Source organism: Ammodytes marinus (genome assembly GCF_949987685.1).
Source record: "Ammodytes marinus genome assembly, chromosome: 7".
Lineage (NCBI taxonomy): Eukaryota > Metazoa > Chordata > Actinopteri > Uranoscopiformes > Ammodytidae > Ammodytes > Ammodytes marinus.
Genome location: NC_137211.1, coordinates 11,781,174 through 11,801,746, shown reverse-complemented (window position 1 = coordinate 11,801,746; position 20,573 = coordinate 11,781,174). Strand labels below are relative to the sequence as shown.

Genomic DNA, 20,573 nt, shown 5'->3' with positions numbered 1-20,573 from the left:
GTCTGCTGCACAGGATGGGGAGTGGTGACAATGTTTGCAGGGTCAACTACAGAACTGAGACCATCTGTTGTAGCTCCAACAATTCCAGCTGAGCCAGGAGACAGAACTATATGCTGATATTGCAGCACTGGCTCTTGTTGCTGCTGCTGCTGTGTAATATTAGTAATATCCATATTAGTAATATCCTGTACAGATGACATGGCTTGGTGGGTAGGCTGAGGGACACACTGAGGAGTCAAAAGGCTAGCAGCGGTCTGAGCATGCACCTGGATAGGTGGCTGGCCTTGAGGTTGTTGCTGGAGCTGGGGCTGCATGAGCCCAGGCATTTGAGCATTTTGCATTTGAGTCTCATGTTGGATTTGACTGGGAATTGATGTAATTGCTGTAGGAGGCTGGACAGTCGCTTGGCTCTGTTGGCCCATCATCTGGACGTCCCCGGCTGGTCCCTGGCCATGTGGTGGCTGGAACTGAGTCATTGTCGGTTGCAGATGCTGACTCTGGATTAATGGATGAGCAGTTACCTGGCTCTGTGTGGGAGTGGCAGGTCCTGGATAACTAGCCTGTAGCTGGGCCTGGATGACATGATGAGTTTGTCCTTGGAACATTGCCACTGGAGGGGTGACATGGGCCTCAATCATAGCCTGAGCAGCCTGGACTGTGGACTGGGCTATAAATTGGACCGGGACCTGGCCCTGGTTTTGAGCCTCACTTTGTCCTTGCTGGGTAAAGACTTGAGCCGGTACAACAGCATTGGTCTGGACAGGGATCTGCGTGGTCTGAATGGTCATGGGGACCTGGACCTGTGGGACCATTGGAGTTTGGTGCTGAATCACCTCAATGCCGGCCGAAGCTCCAACTGGGATATTGGGCTCCATAACAGAGATATGATGCTGAGGCTGGCCAACAAATGCTTTCTGCTGCTGGATCAATGCTGCTTGCTGTTGTTGCTCTATCAATTGCTGCTGTGCGAGAGTGGCGTGAGATGAAAGCTGTGTGGTGTTTAGTTGCGGGATACATGCGCGCTGTATATTAATTGGTTGCTGCTGAATCTGCTGCTCATTGTTACTTTGTGGAACAGGGACAGTGTCTTGTTGTTGCTGCATCAAAGCCTGGTGCTGTAATCTCTCAGCTTGTTGGTGTTGTAAGAGGACCTGTTGCTGATGCTGTTGTTCCAACTGTTGTTGCAACAGAGCTTGCTGCTGCTGCTCCATCTGCTGCATGAGTTGCACCTGCTGCTGCTCTTGTTGCTGTAGCTGTAGCTGAGCTTTCTGTTGTAGCTGATGGTGTTGTAAAATAGCCTGCTGTTGCAAATGCTGATGTATTAGCGCTTGTTGTTGTTGTTGTTCAATTTGTCGGAGTAGCGTTTGCTGCTGCAATTGTTGTTCCTGTTGCTGTTGGATCTGCTGTGGCTGCTGCTGCAAAACAATTTGTTGTTGCTGTTGTCCACTCTGATGCTGTTGCTTCTCTGGTTCTTGCTGTATTCCTTGGTGTTGTCCGATTTGTTGATACAACTGGCTCTGCTGCTGTTGCAGTAAAGATGGCTGCTGCTGTTGTTGTTGTTGCTCTAACTGATGTTGTATAAGTGCTTGTTGGGGTTGCTGTTGTTGCACAAGTCCTTGCTGTTGCTGCTGCTGGTCTCGTTGTTGAATAAGAGCTTGCTGCTGTTGTTGATCCAATAGTTGCTTGTGTATAAGTGCTTGCTGCTGCTCCAGTTGATGCTGTTGTTGAAACAACGCATTTTGTTGCTGATGATCGAGCTGTTGCTGGACATACGTCTGATGTTGCTCAAGCAGTAAAGCTTGTTGTTGCTGCTGTTGTAACATAGTTTGCTGTTCCTGAAGCTGTTGTTGAAGTTGCTGTGGTTGTATCATGGTCTGCTCCTGAGGATCCCCTGTTGGTTGCTGTTGAGATGTCTGAGTTTGCTCCTCTGTCTGTGGCAGTGACATAGCTCGCTGCTCCATCGCTGTTTGCGTAGGTAATATTTGCTGTTGAGGAGTTGCGTGGACAGGTGGAACAGGCTGCTGTACGTAGATCTGTTGCTGAGGCTCATGTTGATATGTCGATATAGCCAAAATGCTCTGTGGATGCTGTTCCGTTGGTGGCTGGGTGGCACTGACTTGTTGTTCGAGCAGAGCGGCCTGGGCCTCCATTTGCTGTTGTGGCTGCTGCTGGAGGCTGGAGGCCTGGGGATCCATGCCTATCTGTTGTTGTTGGACAATAGTGTGCTGCGGGATCATGACAGGCTGTGTTTGCTGGGGTGCTGCCTGGGGAATGATGTCAATGAGCTGCATGGGAGTGGCAGGGGGTTGGGTCTGTTGAGCGAGGGGCACAATGGTCCCCACTAGTCCAGCAGGATCACTGACTGACATGGATGTAGTGAGGACATTAATGGGTGCTTGCGGGGCAACAGCGGGTATGTATGACTGTGCGGGGGCCACTGACCCATTGGGAGTGGCAGTTTGAAATGCATCTGATGGGAATGTTTGTGACTACTCAGTGATAATGACAGAATGATGATTGGTGTTGAAAAAAGAGGAAAAAGAAAGTAGTACAAAATTAGGTAGGAATAAGCTTTGGTAAGGAGCATCAATTATAAACACAGTTAACAGCAAACAGTAAAATTGTCATTCTTAGAGAATTATGAGGATGATTTGTGGTTGGGTAAATAATTATGGGGGGAAAAGAACCCAAATGTAGTTTTACTCCCACAAAAAATAATGTTAAATGTTGTAGACCCAGTATAAACCAACTTTAATTTTAATGCAAATGAGTATCAACACCCTTTTCACCTGAAAATATTGTGGAGGGACACATGGTGATACCTGTGGAACCATGGTACTGGGCTGAAGAAATGTCTGACCAACAGGTCCTCCTCCACTTAGGCCTATGGACATGCTGGACATACTAACACTCTGGCCAATAGGCACATTTGGAACACTTCCAGTGTCCCCCATGGGGTGCATTTGAGGATGAGCCAATGCTCCAGTGCTCTGTGGTGCAAGAAAATAATTTTAAAAAGATGTGATTTATCAATACAAATATTTTAAATTATGATTCATTCATCAGTTTGGTGTGATTTGTAAACAAAGTGAAAACAATACATATACGTACAGATGTGGAAGGGAGGAGTGCAGTCAGGGAGTGGGTGTATGATTCCCCTTGTAGAGAGTACGGCTGGCTCTGTCCACTTGCATAAGATTCACAGCTGGCAGATCCAATGCTCTCACCTTTTGAGTGAAAAGAAAATAAGGAATGTATCAACGTAAACCAGAGATATGTTTGACATTTGATCATAGCGTATCTTTCTTATAATATAAGATATATATATATACAGTAGGGCCCGACCGATATGGATTTTTGGGTGCCGATCGGTGCCGGTGCCGATGCCGATTATTTTCTGAGAAAAACTACGCTAACAATTAAATCGGCCGATTTAATTGTTTTTAAATTTAATTGGATTTTTTTTAGTCCCATAAATATATATTGAACATTTTTACTTTTTTGAACCCTTAAATATATGTCAATAGGTGTACAGGAACTTTTTATTTATTAAAATATGCATTATCTAAAAAAAATAAAGTGTTACAAATATGTCTAAAGTGACATGACGCATTTTCAAACTCAGACATTAAGCATTTTATGTAACTGCACCAAACCCTCTGGAACTCCCTCCCTCCCATCAGCATCTCAGACTAAATAAACTCATTCAAAAGTCAACTCAAAACTCACCTCTTTAAGAAAGCATAATTACACCTGACTCCACTCCAAACCTTATCTTTAATTGGTCTGTATTTTGTTTTCTTTTTCTATAAGTATGATTTTCTATATGTTTGATGTAAAGTGTCTTTGAATGACCTCCAATAAAGCACTATATACATTCTATATAATAACTATAGTAATATCAACTACTATTAACAGTCAAGAGATGACCAATGACTCTGCTATTGGTGTCAGGGGGAACTGTCAAGTGTGAATTAATCTAATGTATTACAACACACCTGCTGCTGCTGTTAATATGCTATGAGGCTACCTCCGGGGCAGCAATGCATCTCACTCAACATGATTGCTGGAATAAAAAAAAATAATAAAAAAAATAAAAAAACGGCGGCCATTTTGCTGATTGCCGATTTTCGGAGATGTGCTATAATCGGCCGATTAAATCGGCCGGCCGATATATCGGTCGGGCCCTAATATACAGTATATATTATATATCTTATATACCTGGCATATAAAAAATGAAGGGGCATACTCTACCTGGCAGACCAAGGGTTGTTCCACTGAAAATATGTTGCTGTCTGACATGCTGGTCCACTTCTGGATTCTCCTCAGACTCCTGCGCTCCTCCTCTGGTCTGTCCAGCTGCTCCTGGCCCAAGTGAGGACTGGCAGGATGGATGAGGAGAGGAGTATGCAGTGAGAGTGGATTCTCTTCTTTCTTCAAAGCCCTGCTGCTGCTGCTGCTGCTGCTCTTGCTGCTGCTGCTGCTGGAGGAGCTGCTGCTGTCGACGCTCCCGTGACTTTTTGAGCAGATTGACTCGGTCCCGGATGGATTTTCCCACCACCTTGGCATCGCTCTCATGGAAGAATCCTGACTTCACCTGAGACAGAGGGTAATATTGAGAGAGAGAGAGAGCGAGAGAGAGAGCGTGAGAGAGAGAGAGAGAAGTTAATAAGTAGGCTGAGGGAATCTAGGTCAGAACATGCAAGGTGCCTTGAAATGGCTTGAGCTGAAGGATTTCCCTCCACTGACCTTCCTTCAAGCTTTGAAGTATCAAAACCTTTTTCCCACTCTAACCTAACACCCACTGGACACACATTTCTACGAGACAGGAATGATTTGACCTTTTCCTCACCATCTCTAGAGCTACTTCCTCAGTGCTATCATTCTCCAGGTCATAGCTGAACTCGATGGCCTCATTGTCTTTGTGCTTCCCCTTTAGCTTCTTGGGATCTTCAACCCATATCCGGAGAGCCAGAGAGTCCTGGGTGCCCGTGTCCTCCTCTGCCAGCTCCACCCGGACCCCCGTGTCCTCCCCGAAGAATGCGTGGTTCAGGAGTTCTCGGATGGACAGTCTTAGAAAGGGAAACAAAACAAAAGGTTCTGAGATGGTGAATCAGGCAACAGTATGATTTATGAGACACTGCCAGACAGTACATCTTGCTACGAAAGTTAAACCTGCTCACCTCTGGCTCTGGTTCTGACGAATGCAGCATTCAATGATCTCTTTGATCTCTGGATCATTCACTTTGTCAAAGCTAGCTGGCTTTATACCCTACAGAAAAATAAATTTAAATAGATTAATCGCAATAACAGGAACAATAATTCATTTAAATAATGTAAATGAACTGTTAATTTGGCACTGTGATATGAAGACAAATTCTAGAGCTGATAATACATAAGTATTGCATTTCACAGCTGCTGTATACTGTAATGTTATGTTATATGTTGCCGTTTGTTAAAAAAAAGGGGGAAAATATGTTGAAGTGGATGCTTTGTAAGATGATGACTACTATTTTCCACGATAAAAATATTTGAAATAAATAATGTAAATGAAGAAACTCACGCTTGTGACTTTGCGATAGATCTGAGCAGCATTTTGGCACTCAGAGTAAGGGTATTCTGAAGTGGCCATCTCCAGCATGCACATCCCAAACGCATAGACATCAACTGACTCATCATAGTGCTCCTCATACATCTCTGGAGCCATGAACTCTGGAGTTCCTGTTAAGACCAGATGAAATTTCACAGTCAATAACAAGCAGCTAAAATATGATTTCACCACTATCAGTGTTTACGATCTGTGTTTACTTTGACAGAACACTGTACACTGAGCACTAATGCCTGAGTCAATGAAAAAAACTAAATTCAACTGAAACTCTGAAAACTATTTTCCTTGCAATTGCTCTTGCATCCTGAGTTAAACTTTATTGAGTTAAATGGTATACGGAATACACTGCTAAAGTTGGCTCGCAGAGCCAAAAAGTCATTAGTGGTCTCTGTTTACATTAAGTGCCGCCCATATAGATTTTACAGTCAATCTGTCAATAATAATCTATACAGCTCAGGCCCTTTGTTAAAATCTAAACAGTGTCTAATACAAATAAAAAATATGTATAGACCCGAACTCAGTTTGCTGATGTAGCTACCAAAAGATTGGTGTTGTTCTTGATAGTAATTGGTCTCCTTATGAAGCCTACCTATGACGCTCTTGGCAAAGGAGGTCCGCATAAGAGTGGCCAGTCCAAGGTCACCTATCTTGACTGAACCTGTGGGGCCTGTTATGAAGATGTTGTCACACTTGAGGTCCCGGTGGACTATTGGAGGAGTCCTGGTGTGAAGGAAGTGAAGTCCCTTCAGAATTTGCCTACACCAACTCCTCAGGACCTTGGGTTTCATCAACTTAAAGCGCTTCAGGTAACTGTGCAGAGAGCAAAAGCATGGATATGTAGTACAACTCAGGAAAATGCCGTTTTTATTCATTATTAGACAGCTAGTTGGCAGAGCCGGCCCAAGCCTTCAAGGGGCCCTAAGCGGAATATGATCAGGGGGCCCCTCTCCAATCGTAGCGCTGCCCAAATTTATTGCCCGTTGTTAAATTTTATCCCCACACCCAGTGTTTTCTGCATCTAATGTCCAGATGGGTGAAAATATATGACAGCTGAGATCCCAACCCTAGGGGGGTCTTTACGTTTTTAAAGTGAAATGTATGAATCTGGTGCACTTTGAGACAAAAATTAAGAGGCTTAATCTGAGAAATTTTGTGTGAACAAATAATTTGGAGACACATGGATTTTCCATAAAAATATTAATTTAAAATAAATATTATGGAGGGACCTCTGGGATGGGCTTGGAGCTCTTTTTCTTTTACTGGACATATTTCTCTGTAATATAATGAATGCATTTAAATGCAGTGAGAGGAACGAAGCAGAAGAACTCTGTTGTCCAGCTTTCTTTTTTTCCACAGACAAGGCTGAAATAGGCTATAGACTATACACCGTGCATGGGCAACTGAGGGTAGCCCCATTTCCAAATGTTTTTAAATGAACTCAATACACACTGTGCATGGATGTGAACGTGACATGATCAGTTAATTTCGGATTACCTCCCAGATAAACTGATTCAATTATTAGGCTATTAATTATCTAGACCATAACATTGTATTGCTTTTTTGTATGATAACTCACATTTGCACAATATGATGTCAATATCAAACACACAAACTAAAACAAAACTTTTTTCATTTTATTTATTTTTTTAAGGGGGCCCCAAGCAACCGCTTAGTTCGCTTATGCCTCGGGCCGGCTCTGCTAGTTGGTTATCATGAGAAAGCATTTTTTTAAATAACTTACAATTTGAATGCATCATTTGAATCACATTTGAATATTTGCTGTCATTGAGTTATGTTATTTTTTTGTTGGCTTTTGAGAGAAGATTAAGCAGCTTCACCAATATTTACTGAACAATGGAGCCATGAGTGGATATTTGCTAACTAGTGTCAACAAAGATGTAAATTGTACATCAGCATAATAGTTTGAGTTATTTAAAGTGCCTCATTGCTATATAACTTGCTGCAGTACAGAGCTGCCGCCTGTTGGTGACAAGTGGACGCCAAAACACAGCCAAGAAATACATAAAAGTATGTTCAGATAATAGGACTATCTGTCAATCAGAGACTACGGCTAAAACATTATTTCAAATAGAAATGAAATATCAAAATAGCCGCAAAATTATAAATGAAACAATTATAATGAGCTGTCTTTGAGTGAAAATAACTAAAAATAAAGAGGAGTTTCTGATTACGTTTTCAGTGTTCCTGAAGTCATGAGTTCAGTGACCAGTACGATGCACTTCTTGCCACGAAGACCAGACTCCCAGGAGTCATAGAAGCGGACGATGTTGGGGTGCTGGAGCCCTTTCAGCATCTCCGCCTCCTCCTTGAAGCGTTGCTGTTCTGCTTTGGTCAGCTTGCGGTCCTGAGGTGAGAGGCACACAAAGAGTTATATGGCATGTAGTTTATGTGAACATTTGCTTCCCTGGAGCTTCAAAGAAAGCTTTTCATATATACTTGCTGGCCATGTCACTGCAAACACTGCTTAACTCATTTCCATAAGGCATATTTCATACTACTTCTGTTCCGAGCCCCACAACATCATGAGGCTAAATGACACTTCACACCCACAACCACAACTTTGCACTAACAGCTACTGCCACTAGATGGTACTACAGAGTTGCAGCAGTGCTGGCAGACAACACCCAATCCTTAGCTTTCTAAAACATATTTGTACTGCATCTGCCACACATACCCAGTATGGCGGACAGAATGGACACAGGCAGTGGCACCTTTCTTTATATGTCAATGAGTGGCACACAGTCATTGACGCCATTAGATAGACACTGGTGCATAGGCTATGTATAAGACCTAAGACTCATGCATGTTATACAGTGAATTTATTTTTAATATTTATGTATTTTTCTGTTTCTTTAACCCTTTGTTAACTCAGACAAAATAAATACACATATCTTTAAATTCCCTGAATATCAAGTCAATAGAAATACCATTTGAACATATGCAAGTGAGGTGATGATGTCATACTGTATTTGCTCCAAATCAAAGCATTTTACAGAGGAGGAAATCCTGACTGTCACTATTTCAGTGAATATTGTCAGACTTGTCAAAAACAACTGTTGTTGTCTGCTACATCCGTGTGTACAAATAACAAAGCATTTCAGATCTCTGGTCTGTTGACCCTGTCAACCTTGTGACCTGTTGTTTGTGAGCATTATTCAATGGCACTGAAAAGTTTGAATATAAAACACACATTTAAACAGTTCATTGCAATGTATTTGTATTTAACAATCTATGCAAAAGCAAAACACTATTTAAAAAAACCAAGAACAAACAGTGTGTCTGACTGAATTTCTGTGAGGGAGTCGGAAGGCGGCCATTGCTGTGTCACAGACAGACCTCACTATAAATAGAAGTCATCATAACAATGGCTTTCCACTGATCAATTCCATGGATGTTGAGCTTTTTGCTTTACGCAAAGCTCTCCACAGGAAGGCAGCACACTGTGGATGTTTGAATGTAAATAAACAGATTTAAATGTAATGCAGTTTCTCTGTCTCTCCATCCATCTTCACACTCATTCTGTGCCTCCCGCTTCTCTTCCCCTGTGTGTCTGTGTTTCATCTTTGCAGAGCATTTTTACTGTCTGTGTCTATTCTGGTTCGGTGTCCTTTTCTGGAAGTACTGGTGTAGTCAATCTCTCCACCCTTCCACTCTCAATAGGGAAGAAGCCTCAACAAAAAGGCTGCTCCTCGTTGCAAGAATAAGCTGCCCGGCCTAGGTGTAGCAACTCATGTTACTATGGCATGATTGCTTATGCAATTTTGTGTGTGTATCTGACCGTATGCATGTGTGTCTAAGGTTTAAATGTTGTCTCTCCTCTAGAGTTCCACTACCCATTTACTCATGTGTGTCTTCTTTCTAATTTGCTATATACTGTATATTGACAGGGATTACTGCCTCTGTTTTGGTGGCTCGGTCCTCTGTCTCACTCCTCTGCCAGCGCATCACTCTGCATCGCTGTCTGGCACGGTGTGAGACAGAGTGCTTGCCTCTGTGTCTCTGTCTGCTGTTTCCTCAGCGTCTACTGTGTCTCCCTCTGAGAGTCGCCTCACACAGGTTTTGGGTCGGCAAAGTTCACAAAGAGTTCAGTTAGGGAGATGGTGTCTAGACACTCACAAAAATCCTACACGCCACATCACACACGCCCATACAAACCTGTATTCACACAAACAGGTGCATTAGCAACAAAAATATGGTGATACATGGTCTTTGAGCTGATTTAAAAATAGTCTAATTTTCATTGCCCTGAATGCTTAACACATCCAAATATAGATGTAATATATAATTAGCAAAAAACAGATCTGACCAACAAAATGGCACATTATGAAAAAGGAGGACAGGACGGTCACTAAACCTTCAGATAATTATAAACAGGGAAGCAACAAAGAAACAAAGGGACAGAAAGAAAGGGAGATAAAGGGCAGTCGTCTTGTGAATGGCTGGGTCTTTCTTCCTCAAAATGAACCCGATTGTTCTCCATTTCTGAAACCTTATAAAGTGAAATAAACAGGCAGTAAAGGACATAATACTCATATCACATTCACATATTTGCACTTGGTCACTTGCTGTTTATTTTCAATATGTGTCCGTGTTAGCCATGTCAAAGACAAATTTCAACACTGAGACGGATTGCCTTGTGATGTGAAGTTGTTCTACAAGTAGTTCTAAACTGAAAAAAATTAAAAATAAAATAGATCAAGATCATGATGTTCATTTATTTTTGAGATTGTGTCAGGAATATGTAAATTCAGCACTATAGTTGTTTTGGATGCTGTATCTTGCTGTTTTGTTGTAACATAAGGCACTATAGCGATACTCTAATATGGGACATACCTTTGACAGTCTCAGATACTATTAAAAAAAATTGTGCTGCAAATGTACTATCATTTATTGCAGGGTTAGTGAAGTTTTTCAGATAATACTTTAGGCGTTTGTGTTATTTTGACCTTAACCTCAATAGTTTGATAATGTAACTCACTTCACACATGGCTCCTCTGTGACACTGGCCTAAGTCCTATAACTTGGTGTACAGAATAACACCTGAGACCTGGTTGTACAACATGAGATTTTTTTAGATCAGGCATCTGGTAAAGCACTTAGGACAAGTTACAGGTTAATAAGCCTCATAAAGCAGTCAATGCACAGGACATGTCTTACAAGGCACACTTCGTAGGTAATAAGCAGCATGGGGTCATGAAGGCCAAAGCATGAGCCCCGAAATATCTATTTTGGCAAACACCACGTGAGTATCAGATATCATACAGACTACGTAGAATTACCTAGCTTCCCTGGTTACATTCTTAAAGACTGTCCTGCTACACTGGGATAAACAGGGATATCCTATCAACATGCAGGGGAGCATTATTCTAGTTGTAGGTAGATGTTTTACATTTATGAGGGTGTATGTAGTGTGTATGTAGTGGCCCTGCGGTGTGGGAGTAGGCATGTCAGTGTTTGGAAATCCGAGGTAGCGGCTGGCTCGGATTAGATTACAGTAAACTACAACAGCTCACACTAACGAGATAGATTGCTGGAAAAAGGCAGGCCCTCACGCTGGATTAGGAGCCCAAACCAGTCGGCCAAGTTCACTAAACTCTATCCTGTCCTTTAACCCATGCACTACACAAGCCGTTTTCTTTTAGGTCACCACTTGTTAGCACAATCAGAAGATTGTTATACTGTCTCTCCCTGTTTGCAAGACACTGTGCCTGTATTGCACAATGGCAGATGCACGTCCTTTACTGTTGAGTACACAACATCTCAATAATGCTAGACCCAGGTTAAGTGTTCTAAATTATTTCTTGTCATAGTATGTCTGTGTTAAAATTGTATTCTGCCAAATACCATAATTTGATTTTCAGATTTTATTGAATTCTGATTAGGCTATAAGGGAAATACTAATGTTATTTGATGATCTCTCCCACATTCAATAGTAATTAAATGTCTGTTGCTGGTTAGGTAATGTGTTTAGAGCCTGAGGGACACTTGCCAGCTGACATTGCCCTAGTTGAGGATTCGTCTGGTTGGTTTGGCTTGATCGATCCCATCCTGGTCTATCAAGTTCAGCTCTGGTCCATTTCATTTTGCCTTGCATCCTCCTAATCAATGGCCTGTCTTTGCATTCCCTGGCCTAACCCCACTGGTCTTTCATAATAAAAAAAACAACAACATTATCGTCATCCCTTCCCTTTTGCTGTTGCTATGTCACTATGCCAAGTAATAACGGCCATAGAAAACACCCCTTGTAAACATTGTTAAATCTTTTTTTAGAATACTTTCATCAGAGGCCGCAATTATCCCTCTTTTCAAAAGATGGGACTTCTAAAATAAGGCAAGCAACAAGCAGAGATTATGAATTATGATAGCCACAGCCAAAATAGGGGTCTCGGCTGTATGCAGGTGAACAAGGGGTCTAGACTCTGTTTAACAGGGGCAACATTTACATTTAACTGTAATATTAAAATAACCGTGTCAAAGTCCAAATTCTCTAGTGGCCTCAATAAGGGCGAGCCTTTTCACTATGAAACATGGCTAATGTTCTGTAGCAGGCAGCCTACCAAACTGGCATTTATCTGTAGGCATAAATATAAAAGACAACTACTACACCACAGTTTACGAGGTGGGAGTAATTACTCTAGCAAGGTTCATTACTGCAGACATGAATGCTCTTTTAGTGTTTGTAGTCATGTGAGCTTGGCTGGGCTGAGCTGAACTGGACCAGTCTGGGATGACTGGGTTGAACCAGTCTGGATTCTGCTGCCCGAGTTATGCTGTCAGTGCAGGGTTTTTGTTCCGGCCTTACAGGCACCCACTGTAATTAACTCCCCTGGATCACCCTGCATGCTCACTCACACAGGCAAAAAGTGATGGAAGGAGAGATGGGGGGAGGTAGGTTGAGTGAAAGAGAGAGAGAGAGAGAGAGAGAGAGAGAGAGAGAGAGAGAGAGAAAGAGAGGGATGGGGATTGGCAGACACATACAGTGGCATGTGTTGACACATACGGACAGAGGGCAAAAGCTTAAATAGAAATTTAAAAGTTGTACAAGACACATATTACAAACACATCCACTTTGGGTGATGGATTGCAAAAAATAAGACTGACACAGTAGCACAGGAGTATATTTAACTTGTTTTAGGCTTGGATTTCCCAGGCAAAGGGAGAGGAAAGACGTGAGAGGGTGTCCGCATTGTGAACTTTAATTGCACACTCTTTCAAGCTACAGCTAATCCCCTGGCTTTCCTCTCTTTTTGGACACATGAGGAGAGGAGGGTTCTCCCAGGCTGCACTCTCACATGATAGGGGAATCGACATCAAATGTACCTGCTCATGCTGTTTATCCTCCTATCCTGATCAGGGAGGAGGAATTGTAATTTAGAGCATTGCACAGACTGTCCGTGGCCCAATAATAATAATAATAATAATAATAATAATAATAATAATAATAATAATAATAATAATAATAATAATAATATTATTATTATTAATCATAATAATAATAATAATAATAATAATAGATCACATTTATAACGCTTTTCCCAGTGCTCAAAGAAGCTTCACAATATCAATTATGATACATGAGCAGAATGTCTTCTGTGCCTGTTGTTTTATCACTGTCTGGGACCTGTGTCTTTACAACGTACAAGAGTGTGAAGAATGGAGTTCATTTAACAACCAACAACAATATATATTTATTATACTAAGGTCCGCAAACGTTAAATAGTATAAAAAATATGTTGTTAACCTTCACTTAGTTGCTTCCACATTGTTTACTGTAATTATAAATTGCCTATTGTTGCATCCAACACCAGCAGGACAAATCATGCATCTTCTTTTATTATTATTGACACAGCAAGCCAATGGAATCCTTATTATTCTGATAACTGTTTTCAATTTTAATACCACTTTGCATTGCAATTGCTTATAAGCTGTGCTTTGTGGAGTAAATAGGGCAGATCATGTGACCTGCGTGCGTGACTCGAATGTTGCACTGAATGTGGCACTAGATACATCTACAAGCATGTGACCAGGCCACTGTGTACAGACTGTGTGTGTATGTGTCTCACCGCATGTGCTAACTTAGCATTAGCTACACAACTGCTCTCTGGGAGAAATGCCATGGTAATCCTCTGTTTGGCTCACAGTCTCCCACTCTGTCTCCCACTCACCATCACCTCCTGTCTTTTCCTTCATACTTTCCACACTCTGCCCTTTTCCCTTCTCCTGGCTGTTGCTCCTCATACAGATCTTAGTCTGTTTTTTCTCAAAAAGGCTGTTTTTCTGTTAATATATACAATACAATCGAGCAGTGGAATATGCAGAGTGTTTTTAATTGTCTTAGTTATTTCTGACTGATTTAGCCAGTAATCATGCTTCATAAACACACACAATAAAAAAACGTTTTATTCCCCATGAGATGATTGGCCCAATGCATTTGTAAAGACAAAATTGGATATCAAAGATTCAATATGGCTGCACAAATTGGTCTAAATCTTCTTTCTTTTCATTTTCAACAAATGCTCCGATTTTTTCACACTCCTTAAACAAGGCCAATACAGTGTGGTGCCTTTACTGATGTCTGGTGGCAAGTATTTAAGTAGGACTGAAAAGGAACCCTGGCAGTATGATATAGCAAGCAGCAGAGCCTTGATGTGAAGCTGATCATTAGGTGTTGTGGTTAAACCAGAAACAGGTGATGAGGAAATGCCCGATGCTTGTTAGTCCAACAGACAGAGCCTGGTTTTGAGGATTAGTCAAGGCTTGTTTTGGAATAAGCTCCAAACCAGGCAGACACATGACGACTTCTCTCAACAAAGCCAACAGTCAAATCAGATGACTTACCATAACACTGCTCTCTATTGTGGAGGCCAAGAATCAAAGGGATGCATTTCTTCTCTCCCACCACATGTCAATTCCCACCATCTAACAATGTGTCCCATTACTTCCCAGCGTTATACATCCCATTGTTCTACAATGTATTTCCAATACTTTGACAGTGCTCTCTGGTACAAGATATTTAGCAAAATGCATTGTGTTCCTCCCACTGCAATTCCATGCATTACAAATAGTTTCTTACAGTAATGTTTGCTGATGTAATACCTACACTTGCTACAGTGTTCCTTTTTGCTTAGTGCTCACAAAATGCATCCCATTCAAATATTCCCCTTTGACCCTTTCACATGACCATTTCATACCTCAGCACATTACACATCAGCTGTGGCATGTAGCACGGGCTATACCCTGGAGCATCTTAAAACTGGCCTGGTATACAGTGGAGGAAAAAAGTATTTGATCCCTCACTGATTTTGCAAGTTTGCCCACTTACAATGAAATGAACGTTCTATAATTTTAATGCTAGGTTTATTTCAACAGTGATAGACAGAATATCAAAAAGAAAATCCAGAAAATCACATAAAAAAAGATAGAAATTATTTTGCATTTCATTGAGTGAAATAAGTATTTGATCCCCTATCAAAACATTGCTTAGTACTTGGTGGAGAAACCCTTGTTGGCAAGTACAGAGGTCAGACATGTCTTGTATTTGATGACCAGGTTTGCACACATCTCAGGATGATTTGGACCACTCCCCTTTGCAGATCCTCTCCTAATCTTTAAGGTTTCGAGGCTGCCCTTAATGTGCTTCTTCTTGAGCCACTCCTTTGTTGCCTTTGCTGTATTTTTAGGGTCATTGGCGTGCTGGAAGACCCATCCACGACCCATTGTTATGGACCTGGCTGAGAGAAAGAGGTTGTCACCAAGTATTTCATGGTACATGGCCCCATCCATACTTCCCTCGATGCAGTGAAGTCCACCTGTCCCCTTAGAAGAGAAACACCCCCAAAGCATAATGCTTCAACCTCCATGCTTGACTATGGGGATGGTGTTCTTGGGGTCAGTCAGAATTCCTCTTCCTCCAAGCATGACGAGTCACTATGATACCAAAGAACTTGATTTAGTTTTAATCTGACCACATAGGGCTGGGCGATATGGACCAAATCTTATATCACAATATAGGTAATTTTATATCACGATGTGGATATATATCACGATATAGTATTTTTCCTTAAAATTCAATGGATTACAACAGAGCCGGCCCAAGCCTTCAGGGGGCCCTAAGCGAAATATGATTAGGGGGCCCCTCTCCAATGTTAGCGCTGCTGAAACTATAGATCTTTGTTAAATATCATTCACACACCCAGTGTTTTCCGCTAGTGCCTCCACTGTGTGGCTGTGCGAAAATATTAGATAGTCGAGATTCAGACCCTCCTAGGGGGGTCCGGGGGTATGCCCCCCCGGGAGATTTTTTTAACCTTTTTAAAGTGAAATGCATGAATCTGGTGTACTTTGAGAGGAAAATTAAGAGGCTAAATCTGAGAAATTTTGTGTGAACAAATAATTTGGAGACACTGGGTCAGATGAATTAGAAGCTATTGAAGAAGGACACATGGATTTTCCATAAAAATATTAATATAAAATAAAATATTATGGGTTGGAATTGGAGCTCTTTTTCTTTTACGGGACATATTTCTCTGTAATATAGTGAATGCATTTAAATGCAGTGTGAGGAACGAAGCAGAAGAACTCTGTTGTCCAGCTACTGTATCTTTTTTTCCACAGACAAGGCTGACATAGGCTATAGACTATACACAGTGCATGGGCAACTGAGGGCAGCCCCATTTCCAATTGTTTTTAAATAAACTCAATACACACTGTGCATGGATGTGAACGTGACATGATCAGATAATTTCGGATTTCCTCCCAGATGAACTGATTACATTTTTAGGCTATTAATTATCTAGACCAAAACATTGTATTCCTTTTTTTGTATGATAACTCACATTTGCATAGTATGATGTTAATATCAAACACACAGACTAAAATTTTTTTTTTTTTTTTTTTTTTTTTTAGGGGGCCCCCCGGGCCGGCTCTGGATTACAATAACCGTACTGAACTTTAATCACATTAGATTATTTTCATCTTTTGCTTGGAATTTAAATTTCCATACAAAAGAAAAACTGGTGCAAAATACCACACCAGTCTGGCTTTAGTCAGTCAGCGCAAAATAAAAATGACAGCATCAACCAAAGAGCCTAGATTTTCCAATTGATAGTAGCCTATATCAAAATAATGAAAGACTTGAATTTTCCTGCAGTATTTGCTCATCTTCATTTAAAAAAGCTGTCAAAATTAACTAATGAGCAAATGTCTGGTGATACTTTAACACCAGCTTCAACACAAATAATATTTTCAAGTTTGACATGTTTTAAAGTTACATAAAAGCAGCCTTGCTGGCTGTCTCCAACAATAACAGCACAGGGGTGAAGCCCCGAGTAGGCTAAAGATGTCATTATTAGCCAGCTAGCTCACGAGAGCTAACCCATGTAGTTTGCTGCTTAAAACAAGCCAACTCTGCGTCACGGCAACAGCACGCTGAAGCAGCAAGCAAGTTTCCTTTGCCCGATGACATTTTTGACCGTTAAAACCAGCTGCTCTGCCACCGTGACACGGAGTTGGTTTGTTAACTGTAGTCATGGCGCACCGGAGCTAGACAGCAAGAGCAACAGATGAGGCTTCTTCTGTTGCTGGTAGAGAAGCTGTATTGCAGCCCAGAACTCTGCTGCAGAGCCCCCGTGTGGCGCGGCGGTGTAACTGCAGTGTAACTGTAGGGACTCAGAGGGACAGCTGCCTCCCGCTCCATCTATGCTCCCGCCACATGAACTTTTTTTCTCCGCGATATAAACGGTATGGCCAAATCTCTCCCGGTAGACACTTTCATATCGTCAACGATATGATATCGTCATATCGCCCAGCTCTATGACCACATCACCTTCTCCCAAGCATTCTCTGAGTCGTTCAGGTGTTCATTGGCAAACTTCAGACGGTTCTGTACATGTCCCTTCTTGAGCAGGGGGACCTTACGGGCACTACATGATTTCAATCTGTTACGGCATAGTGAGTTACCAATGGTTTTCTTGGTGACTGTGGTCCCAGCTGCCTTGGGATCATAAACAAGCTCCTCCCGTGTAGATCTGGGCTGATCCCTCACCTTTCTCATGATCATTGATACCCCACAAGGTGAGATCTTGCATGGAGCCCCAGACCGAGGGAGATTGATGGTCATTCTGTGTTTCTTTCATTTTCGAATAATCGCACCAACAGTTGTCTCCTTCTCACCCAGCTTCTAGTCAATGGTTTTGTAGTCTATTCCGGGCTTGGGCAGGTTTACAATCTTGTCCCTGATGTCCTTAGACAGCTCTTTGGTCTTGCCCATGATGGAGATGTTGGAGTTTGATTGATTGACTCTATGGACAGGTGTCTTTTATACAGGTAACAAGTTGAGACAGGTGTGTTTTATACAGGAAACTAGTTGAGATTAGGAATACTTTTTTAAAGCACGAGGACTAATCTGTGGGAGCCAGAATTCTTTATGGTTGGTAGGGGATCAAATACTGATTTCACTCAATGAAATGCAAACTAATTTATATCTTTTTTTATGTGATTTTCTTTTTGATATTCTGTCTATCACTGTTAAAATAAACCTATAGCTTTAAAATTATAGACCGTTCATTTCATTGTAAGTGGGCAAATTTACAAAATCTGTGAGGGATCAAATACTTATTTCCTCCACTGTATGTGTGCATACACTTAGCAAAATATACCTTGTGAGAGACACACATTGACTGTTTGATTAGAGTTCAAATTTGCATCATTAAAAAGACATTTCTATAGTGTCAGAGTGAGCATTCACATTCTACACCTTTCAAATCGTTCTTCTCTAGAGCTGTGAGGAGCCCTTGATTTAAAACATGTATTATTAAACTATTTGATTAATCGAACGAAGCAGCCTGATTCGATCTCACAGTCGAATAGTCTCAAAATATGGTTATAAAACAAAGATCAAGCTATTCCAGCTATATGTGGGTGCAGAATGTCTGATTTTAAATAGAATTGGTTTCTCACAGTTAATCATGATACATCGCCTACTGTGCTATAAATCTCAGCCTTTTGTACTGTTTATAAAAATTTGAAAGTAACTCACAAGCTTTTCTCAATCTCCTTAGTGTGTGTGAATGGTAGGCGCAATGAAATATATTATCATGCCAAGTCAAGAAGAGAAAACGTCATTTGTTTTTTTCCCTTTGGAAAATGGAAGCCGATTCGCAAATGAGTCTATGGATTAATGAGCAGAAAGAAAAACCTGATTCAATGATTAGTTGACTGTAGGCAAGATTCTAGTAGAGACAACATTCTTTTTTTATTCATAACAGTTCTAGAAAAGGCAAAGCCTCCACTCTCAAGTTGTGCTGTCACCAAACTGCTAGGCGACGATCCTCCTTCTACTCTGGTATGCACATTAACTGCAGTCTCACAGTATTAATAGCAAGCAGGAAACATGCTGAGATGTGGAGATTTCAGAAGGAGAAGAGCTCCTGGGACACATTTAATGAGATGCACTTAGCAACACTGGCCTTAAAGCTCTCCAAAGCACATGTTATTTGTTGATACAATGCATGTTTACCTCTCAGGCCTATGTACCCAACACATTATGGATTCTGTAAGTGTACCAGCTAAAGCAGAATTTATCATTATAGTTGATATTTTGAACATCATGGTATGGGAAGAAAACAGAACAGAGTTCTTCTTACCTGAAGTTCACACCAAGCCACCTCTACCCACGTCTCTGTGTCCAGGCCTTTATACACGGTCTTGAAGGCTCCTCTGCCCAGTTCAATGTCAAACTTAAGGAACCTGCCTCCAGGAGATGTAGCCACGGCCTTCATTTCAGCCTCCTCCTCCTGCTCGCGGTCCCTCTCCTTTCCCCTCTGGGTGGGTGCAGATGACGGAGCGTCCTTCCCAGGCTCCTGGATGGAGCTGGGGCCGGATGGCTCATGGCCTATAATGGCAGCACAGGCTGAAGCGGCCCCTTGCTGATGGACACTGCTGGGGAAGACTGAGTCTGAGGAACGGAGCTCCAGGTGGGGCGCACTGTGGGGCGCCTCTGGTGGAGGCACCTCCACTTCATCGTCCTCCTCGCAAATCTCCACACTCTTCCTGAAGAAACGCTTCTCCCTCCTCAGTGGTTTCTGGCCGGTGTCGACGGGTAAAGAAGGCGTGGAGAATGAAATGGGTCTGACTGCGTGGTCCTCGCCCACCTGCCTGGCTTCTCCTCCTCCTCCTCCCGCTGCTTTCCTCTCCTGAGTCCTGGAGGAGGGGAAGTCCGAGGGTTCACTTTGTGTCCTTTCCCTCTGCGCGTCAGCCCTGCCCTCCCGCTCTGTGTCCTCCTCCCTCTGTCCATCGGGTTTGTCCGAGGAGTCCTCAGTGCCCGTGGGCTCTCCCGAGTCAGTAGCCATGGGGACTGGCCTTTCCCACTCCTCCTCCAAACCTTTGCTCCTCCGTCAGTCCCCGTCTCTCTCTCTTTCTGTGGTCACCCACTCCACCCTTCTATTCTGCCAGGCCGTTCTTCCAGAGCTGCAGGTGATGTAAGGCCTTCCTCTGTCACACTGGTAACCCTCGGCTCTCTCTCTCCCCGTGTCCTTTTTAGTAAAAGCTTTACAGTAGCATTGGAAGGTAAGACCACAGCTGCTATAGAAGCCGTTCTGTCCTCACTTTCCTCCTAACCATCTCCTACATTTTCTTTAGAACCCAGTCAGGTGCAGCACCAATCGGTAAACCGCACGTCTTCCAGCTTGTACAAACACACACTAAACCAGGAGCTTTTTGACCAGCCTGTTGGAAAAGCTGCAGTGTTTCTCTTTCAAACTGGTGTGTGAATATCTTCAAGTAAACCCTGCAAGACAAAAACAAAACACTGCATTAATACTCAGACTTTCAGAGAGAATTACTGTCATGTTGTAACAATGTTTGACTCTCTTGAGATGAATGCAATGAGATACATTTAAAAAAGAAAAAGTCTCAAGGTGGTGAACTAAAATCATAGAAGTGACCT

At 42.1% G+C, this 20,573-nt stretch overlaps 1 protein-coding gene across 1 annotated transcript in view; it reads right to left on the bottom strand.

The window, feature by feature from the left end:
• The window catches only part of wnk3 (WNK lysine deficient protein kinase 3), a 31,932-nt gene extending 11,633 nt beyond the window's left edge, over window positions 1–20,299 (bottom strand). Inside the window, exons 1-9 of the mRNA XM_080031356.1 lie at window positions 19,273–20,299; window positions 7,801–7,973; window positions 6,198–6,418; window positions 5,564–5,721; window positions 5,184–5,272; window positions 4,853–5,072; window positions 4,255–4,597; window positions 3,112–3,227; window positions 2,790–2,990 (exon numbers count right to left, since the gene is read on the bottom strand). Of these exons, the coding sequence (XP_079887482.1) occupies window positions 2,790–2,990; window positions 3,112–3,227; window positions 4,255–4,597; window positions 4,853–5,072; window positions 5,184–5,272; window positions 5,564–5,721; window positions 6,198–6,418; window positions 7,801–7,973; window positions 19,273–19,977 (2,226 nt within the window). The 5' untranslated portion in view covers window positions 19,978–20,299. The remainder of the gene's footprint in view (window positions 1–2,789; window positions 2,991–3,111; window positions 3,228–4,254; window positions 4,598–4,852; window positions 5,073–5,183; window positions 5,273–5,563; window positions 5,722–6,197; window positions 6,419–7,800; window positions 7,974–19,272) is intronic.
• Window positions 20,300–20,573: the final 274 nt, after the last annotated feature.